Source organism: Mytilus edulis, chromosome 8, assembly GCF_963676685.1.
Source record: "Mytilus edulis chromosome 8, xbMytEdul2.2, whole genome shotgun sequence".
Classification (NCBI taxonomy): domain Eukaryota; kingdom Metazoa; phylum Mollusca; class Bivalvia; order Mytilida; family Mytilidae; genus Mytilus; species Mytilus edulis.
In genome coordinates this window covers 42,569,632-42,578,292 of record NC_092351.1, presented here as the reverse complement: position 1 = coordinate 42,578,292, position 8,661 = coordinate 42,569,632, and the positions used below count along the sequence as shown (strand labels likewise).

The 8,661-nt window shown below is 35.7% G+C and overlaps 1 protein-coding gene across 1 annotated transcript; it reads right to left on the bottom strand.

Annotated features, from left to right (window-relative positions):
- Nucleotides 1-363: 363 nt before the first annotated feature.
- Nucleotides 364-2,671, bottom strand: LOC139484101 (putative nuclease HARBI1). Its single transcript, XM_071267828.1, has 3 exons — nucleotides 2,134-2,671; nucleotides 1,128-1,414; nucleotides 364-390 (listed from the first exon to the last, which is right to left on the bottom strand). Exons 1-3 carry the CDS (start codon nucleotides 2,669-2,671, stop codon nucleotides 364-366), a joined length of 852 nt encoding a protein of 283 aa, XP_071123929.1.
- Between the last annotated feature and the right edge of the window lie 5,990 nt (nucleotides 2,672-8,661).

Genomic DNA, 8,661 nt, shown 5'->3' with positions numbered 1-8,661 from the left:
CACTTCGTAGTGCCAATAACTCATATTACCGCAAGTGCATGTATTTATGAACTCATTATTTGCTAAGCCTTCAATTGCAATTCACTGACATGTCGAATGCATGTGTTTTGAGAAAAAATAACCTGTATTATTTATCACAATTTTATATTGGATGAAAAAATAAAGACTCTTGTGTATTAAACATGTATTTCAGTTGAAGAAAACTCTTGCGATATGCTCTCTAATGTGTCTACCATCCTGTTCTCCTTCAAAATTCGGAACTTGCACTGGCTGGTCTTGCTGAACATGTACACCACAAACATCTTCCAAAGGTTCATTCCTTGTTAAAGCTATGTTATGTAGAACAGCACAAGCACCAAACACTCACACTTTTTCTGGTTTCATTCTGACCTGAAATTTCATTTCATAATTATGGGCAGGAAAATATCTTTCAATTTAAAAAAAAAAACTGTTTCAGAAGTGTATACCTATCTACAATATTGTCTCCTGGAAAATTACCCATGCAGATATCCACTTTAACAAAAAATACCATGTTAATGATTATTTGCACGGCATTCTAAAAAAACAATACCGATAGCTACTTAAATAACAGGTTCACTATAATCCCTATTAACTGCGGCTCTTTCTGTAACAATTGTCTCTAGTTTTTCAGAGCTTCCATTTAATTTTTATGGGGATAGTGTCGCTTGTATGAAATTTAAAAAGTCAGGACAAGAGTTTGAGTAAAAAAGAGGCAGGATGACAATTTATGTATGAAAGTGTGAAAAATAAAAAGGTATTTTTCATACTAGCCACCCCCCACCCCCCACCCCCCCTCAAACAATAAATGGTAGCTCCCTAATTAGTATCCTTTTAATAATTAGTTTTTTTTTTGTGTCCCTTTTTACTCAATATATTTTTTTCTTCATGGCGGAAGTTTTTTTGGCATTTTTTGTATGAAACTGCTGAGGTTAATTAACCATTTAAGCTATGCATCACTATATAGGATTATCTCATTGTTGAAGGCTGTACAGTTATCTATCGATGTTAACTTCCAAGAAATTTGGTCTCTAGTTTGGAGTATTCTCATTGGCAATCACACTTCTTTTTTGTTATCATATTTTAAAGTATTCTATAATTATTTTTACCTCAGAGTGTAAAACATGAAATCTTCTCTTTAAGATTCCAAAAGCCCTTTCAATAATAGATCTTGTACTGGAGTGTGCTCTATTAAATCTTTGCTGGTGTCTTTCTCTGGGATTTAGATAGGGTGTCATGAGAAAAGGGCGACATGCATACCCGCTGTCTCCTAGTATCAAACCGTCTGCAAGTCCTCTGTTGTTTGTCTCCAGGTAGTGACATAGGTTTGATGTGTTGAAGATGTGGGAATCATGGGTTGACCCTGGCCAGTTAGCAGATATATTGGTAAATTTCCCTGAAAAAATATTAAACTAATTTAATTCTATGAAGAGTACTAAATAATGTTACAGTTAACTGCAGCTTGAACTGTTGAATAAAGGTCACTCAGTCTATTGCTGCTTGTGACAAATAAGAGGGGGTATAGGAACTTTATCGGGACTCCAGTTAATAATCATATTTTTTTTTCAATTAAAAAGTGTAACTCAATTAGAACTAGTCTTATTTTCATTGAGGCTCATTGAGGCCCTAAAAAAATGCATACAGATGATTTGGGGGGGTCCGGATCCAGAAATCCTGGGCTTAAAAACACAAAATCCCGAGATCCAGAAATTCGAAAAAGGAATTCCCGGATCCTGAAAGGGTCATCCCGAAATCCCGAAAGGGTGTCATTCCTGAAATCTCGAGCTTAAAAACACCCGATCCCGTACAGAAAAATACAACAGTAATATTTATGCTTTCCTTCATCCACATTGTAAAGATTAGAAATAGCACATATAAATAAGTGGCACGTATAACCACACTGTTTGGAGTCACAAGTGCGCGGTCTTATTGGAAAAGATAGCATACAATGACCCGATCGTCGATCAATCACTTGTAATATTTGGGTCGTATAAGATCGAGGGCCGAATTGTTGGCTTACTGACGAGAAAGTTTAAGGGAGATAATAACAAAGGTAAACAAATAAACAGACGAAGAGGAGATCAGACACATAAGATTAACAAATTAAATAAGTACCTTCGTAATCACACACAGCCTGCACGTTCACACTATGGAACCCCTTTCTGTTGACAAAAGCTGCCTCGTCCTCTGATGGCCCTTGTGTCTTGATGTGTGTGCAATCAATGCATCCCAAAACATTTGGGAAGTTCATTTGTCTGTGGAAACCACACTTCATCCTGTTTTTAGAATTGATGTCTTTTGGCCACTGGATGAAGTTGTCTTTCACATCAAGTAAAGCATTGGTAACATCATTCACTGCTCTAGATACAGTTGCTTTGTCGTAGCCCATTGTATCTCCAATTACTTGTAAAAATGACCCAGAGGCATAAAACCTCACGGCTATGCATACTTGTTGCTCCACTGTTAGAGCAGTTTCCTTTGCTGTAGATCTTCTCAATTTATCTCCCACAATATTACATATGTAGGCTATAGAGTCTCTTCCAAACCTATATCTTATCCTCATTTCATTGTCAGTCAAATTGTTTAGATGTGAAACCATTCCTCTGAAGATTCTCTCTTTTCTTTGCCTAGGTACCATTAACAGAGCAGCCATTTTATCAATTAAAACGCTTCGTTAAGTATTTAACGAAGGTCTATAGCAGCGTTAGATTTTATAGAAGTTATCGACAGTTTAACGTTGCGTTAAATCTAACGTAGCGTTGAACAACAGGATTAACCATACGTTAAATTTTAACGAAGCGTTAGCATATTTTAACGACAGCGTTAGACTTAACGACAAGTTGAACAACCGGCCCCTGGTCTTTAAACCCACTTTGATGGCTGCGACAATCAAACCCTCAGAGTTATTTGAATGATTTAAAAACAAATACGACAAGGATAAAGTGGTGTTCTCCATCGACAAAGTATATAAAGGTGCGCAAGTTCATCTACTCAAACAGTTATATAGTATGCATGTATATTTTAAGGAACTACAATTAAATGAATCTTTACATAGGTCGACCAGAATGGAAGGTACGGAATTTCGCTCATTACAGTAAGGATTGTCGATCATCATCGAATCTCAACTTTGCAATAAATCTCTAACGGACTCCATTATGAGTGATCAGAAGTTTTTATTCGACAGGCAGAAAACGTGATACTTTAAAAGTCTTCATCATTGAATGCTACAAACACATCGAAAGGGCGACGTTGGCTTTGTATGGCGGGATAAAACAAAATGACATTGACTATACGTCCAGCTAGCCGAGAAAACAAACCCAGAAGAATAGCCTTTCTCTGGTTTGATGCTTTTATATTGGCAATACATGACCAAGCATAATGAATATATGAAGTTATTATTGAGCATCCAATAGAGAATACAGTGAAGAACAATTTCCACCAAGGCAAACATTGAGAATTGTAGTGACTATAAATCATTTGTTGTACATTCCCCGCGCGCACGTTACTGATTTTAAACTTAAGATCGAACATAATGGAAAATAGAAAAACGATAAAAACACAATTATCATGGGACAAAACGCATCAATTACCAACTTTGATTGAATTTTTTTCTGGTTCTATAGAACTCGTCGATTCCCTGTTAATATAAAAACTTTGTCAATTGAGACCAAATGAAGAATATCAACATTGATTGATATGCTCAGTTAATATGCAAATCTGAAGGCAGACGATTTTCCCCATACCTTTTAGTATTCAATTTTGAAAATAGAGGCTCTAAAGAGCCGGTGTCGGTCACCTTGGTCTATGTGCATATTTAGCAAAGGACATGTACACATATTTATGTATGACAAAGATGTGTTTTGATGATGGTGACGTGTTTGTAGATCTTATTTTACTGAACATTCTTGCTGCTTACAATTATCTCTATCTACAATGAACTCTGCCCAGTAGTTACAGTGGAAACTATCTTGTAAAAATTTATTAATATTTATGAAAAATGTTAACATTGACCATATGCATTTTGGTAATGTTGACATATTTGTAGGTCTTACTTTGCTGTACATTATTGCTGTTTACAGTTTATCTCTATCTATAATAATATTGAAGATAATAACCAAAAGCTGCAAAATTTTCTTAAAATAACCAATTAAAAGGAAGCAAAACAAAAACGGGCTCCCTGAATGGCCAAACGGGCTCCCTGAATGGTCTTAATGCTTTGGTTTCAGAGATATGAGCCAGAACTGCATTTTACCCTATGTACTATTTTTAGCCATGTCGGTCATCTTATTTCGCGGGCGGGGTCAATTTTTTTAACAAACACTTGATACCATAATGATGATTGGCCAAGTCTGGTTTAATTTGTTTTAGTAGTTGCAGAGGAGAAGATGTTTTGTAAAAGATTACAAAAATGTGCAGCAACCCAACAACGGGTTGTCCGATTTATCTGAAAATTTCAGGGCAGATAGATCTTCATCTGATAAACTTTTTTTCCCAATTTCAGATTTGCTCTAAAAGCTTTGGTTTTGGATATATAAGCCAAAATCTACATTTTACACCCGTGTTCTATATTGAGACATGGCGGCTATATTGGTTGGTTGCCGGGTCACTGGGCACATTTTTTAAATTATATACCCCAATGATGATTGTTGGCAAGTTTGGTTAAATTTGGGCCAGTAGTTTCAGAGGAGATTTGTAAAAGGTTACAACGACGGACGCCAAGTGAATAAAAAAGCTTACTTGGCCCTGTGGATCAGGTGAGCTAAAAAGAAGATTGTAAGCGTTGAAAAATTAATAAAAATGTTCGCGCTTTAAGAGAGTAAGTCCATAACATCCCTCTTGCCTACAGTTAAATGGTTGCACCATAACGGAAAGTCCTTTATCAAATAATGAATAGTTATCAATGGTAACAGGTTTATAATTCAATACGCCAGACGCGCGTTTCGTCTACATAAGACTCATCAGAGTAGTAATAAAGCCAACCAAGTATCAATTTGAAAAGCATTAGTTTAAACATATTTATTCAGTGGATTGGGAAACAAGTTTTGCAACTTATAGTAATCCCTTTCCACTTTGCGGGTGCGAGTGCTGCCTAGTGGCGACATTAGCATGCTCTTTTTCGAAATCTACAAGGGTGTCTTTAACATGCAAGAGATATGACTCTCTCTTAACACGGGTCAGCCAGTTATCGCCCCTTCCGACGGACTATCATCGTTTCCTCAAGACCATACTCGCAAATGGTGTCAAGGGAGAGCCGAAAATCAGTCCCTGACCATTGTGTTAGTTGTCCGATGCACTAACCACTATACCACGACTCTCTGAAGAGTATTGAGGACCCAAAATTTCAAAAAAATGTGCCAACTACGGCTATGGTAATTTATGCTTTGGATAAAAAAAAATCCTTAGTTGTTCGAATAATTCATACTTTTGCGATAAGTTAATTTATAAAAATGAACATATGTCAACACCAATGTGCAGACTACTGGGCTGGTCTGGTGATACATAAGTCACTGAAAAGATAAAAAACGAATGGTAAAAAACTGAAATATCTTTTACCAGGCACAGGCGTTTTCTTACATACAAAATGGTGGTCTAAAACCGGGTATAACATGTATTATAAGCTTAACTTCCCACGTGTATACTCAACTTTCAAACATACATGTATTTTCGTAATTTTGTAACGCGGAATAAACTTAAAGTTTATATACAGGACTAAAACATGAATTTTTTATTCGTATAGATATTTTAAAACACTACAACTAACTAGTCCTTATCCGTTTATATACTCGTGCCACCTGTCTTCTCATCAAAAACGACTTTCCCATGTTATAACATTCGATGTATCTAGGTAAATGCTATCAATTTTTGAATCTTTCAATATATTATAAATTGTATAACCTTCAAGATTTCACTACAATATATCACATGTCTTTTGACTTGGTATGAGCATAATAAAAGGCCCGTTGCATTGGTAAAGGTTCTGTCAACATCAAATTAACCCTCGTTCTTTTGGCAGTCCAACTTTCCCCAATCTTCAGCCCGGAGTCCTCTATGGCAGGACTGTGATATTTTGTAATTCTTATGAGTTTGTTTGTTCTTGTGCTGGACATGCGTGAATTATTTGCCTTTGCGTTCAGCTAATTACTCTAAAAAACACCCTTAAGTGCATGTGGTGGTATGAAATTTTGAAAAAATGTAGTAGACTCAACAATACAATGATGTGCTGAACGAAATTGCTCATAATGACATTGTAATGAGCATGAATGATTCCATAAATCATAGTTTTAATGAACGCCTGGAATTAGAATAAAAAACTACGCAATACTTAACCAATGTTAATTCCAAAAAGTTACATGCGTCCCCTTGAGCTTTCCATACCCCTTACTATATATCTGTAGTTATTTTTTTTTGATTTCTTTATCTAGAAGCAGTACCTTTCGCATCAATTGTATATTAATACAAAATCTTTATTAATACTTTTATCAGTGGTTTAAATGCCGGTGCTATAATCTGCGAAAACAGAAATTTTACAATTATCACAAGTACCAGGTAATTTAATACCTACAACATCTTTATCGTTTACAACTTTTCTTATAATTTGTTCTTAACACAATACGTACAATGAAGGAGATAAACTACACCTTTGTTTCCTATTGCGAGTTATCTTTACAGGATTAAAAATGAAATTATCAACAAGTATACAAGAATATAAATCATTATACAATATCTTAAGCCTTACAAGTATGCAAGTTTAGTTTAAACATATTTATTTATAGTTAATTTGGAATTGTTACAAATTATATTAATCCCTTTCCACTTTGATACTACAAGTGCTGACTATCATCATTTCTTAAGAACATATTTGTTTTTTATACAATTTTAACATAAATTAGGCCGTTAGTTTTCTCGTTTGAATTATTTTACATTGTCATTTAGGGGCCTTTTATGACTGACTATGTGGTATGGGATTACTCATTGTTGAAGGCCGTACGGTGACCTATAGTTGTTAATTTCTGTGTTATTTTGGTCTCTTGTGGAGAGTTGTCTTTTTGGCAATCATACCACATCATCTTTTTTATACTTTTGTATGTTATATCAAATAACTGCAAGCATGTTCAATGTGTGTAACGGTTCAGTTATTTCTACGCCCGTAAGGACTACAAATTATTTAAGTTACAACTGCTTCATTTCACCTCCTACTCCAAGACTTTTATTTTCACACTGGTAGCTTGAGCTATTCAATGTGAAAAAAAATATCTTTACAAATTAAAGTGATATAACTAACTTTCTGAGAATCAGACAAAGTATTCCCTTTCCGCGCTTGTTTTTCGAGAGGCTCATTACTAGCAAGCTGCATATCTGCCCCCTTAATCATTTTCTTCGGGTGGTTCATTATCACTACTCCTCTGATCTTGCGGACGGCCCATTCCCTGCCTCTGTATAGTCTATTCTCACCAATTCTGCGTAGGTGCTTCGCCTTTCTTTTGTTTCTGAGCAGGTGGCTCTATGATGTCTAAACTTATTACATCTAGGGCAAAGGCTCTGTTTCCCCTGTACCATAAGAAGAACCTCTCTATTTTAAACCCTCCCATGATACGGGATACGCTAAAACTGTGATTCAGTTCATTTCATACTCCTAGATAAAGTTCAAGTTTTTAGAGAAATGCCTCCGTAGTCTGTTGTTTCTTCTAAGAGGTTTATATCAGTCCCATAAATCTCTAACCTATCGAACACTAATAAATTCTTCATATGGTGTGGGAAAATGAATTCTTAAACAAAAGGTATCTAAATATACAGTCGTCTAGATCTGAACTTCCATCTCTGAGAAATTTTTGTCTCTCTCTTGATGGCGAATATCAAATATCAAAACAATTTTCAGTTTATATTATATCTAACGTGTCTAAGTACATATTATTTTTACTTATCAATAAACACCCCAAGGGTGACTGGGGTACAAAAATATGGTCACTTGGTCTTCTCCCGACCGGCAGTAAAACGCTTGCTGAAGTGGGGCGTCCGTTTGGCTGTGCGGGATGTATCAAGTTCGCAGTCACGTCCGGTCAGAAGGGGGACGTTAAATCCGATGCCTCGTGTAAAGAGAGTGCCACGCTCTTTGCACGTTAAGAACCCTTGCAACAAATCTTTGAGGGGTCCGTAGGTGGCCTGTTGCAAGGCACAATTTCTGTCCCTATCCAATATACCCTCATTTTTCAGTGGCAGTCCAAATTTCCCCGACCATCACCCCAGATGGCCTCTATTATTTCAAGACCTACCTATAGTATTTATTGTGAACTTGTTCTCGTCTTGAATATGCATGAAATATTTGCCACTGGACGTTAAGCAACCAACAATCAATCAATCAATCTTATCAATATAATACTTCGACATAAATAAAACACTTCCTACATACCATATTTCTTAACATGCTAATACATTAATAATCAATCATTTTTCTAATAAAGTTAAACTTCTAAATCTCCACATATTCAACATTTTTTCAAATGTTATATAAAGAGGAAGCCAAATATCGTCTTGAATAATCTATAGTTATCTTTTCTATCTTTCCATGCACCTAGCCAAATACCTCTGTTTTGAGTTTTATTCAACTAAGAACCGGAACCCTAACCATTAAAATCAATAAAACAC

What these genes read in the sequence shown, in the direction of transcription:
- LOC139484101 (XM_071267828.1), bottom strand. Translation starts at nt 2,671, where the DNA reads ATGGCTGCTCTGTTAATGGTACCTAGGCAAAGAAAAGAGAGAATCTTC. An exon ending in GGCTGTGTGTGATTACGAAG is followed by an intron (nt 1,415 to 2,133) that starts GTACTTATTTAA and finishes ATATTTTTTCAG; the next exon opens with GGAAATTTACCAATATATCT. An exon ending in TTCATGTTTTACACTCTGAG is followed by an intron (nt 391 to 1,127) that starts GTAAAAATAATT and finishes ATGAAATTTCAG; the next exon opens with GTCAGAATGAAACCAGAAAA.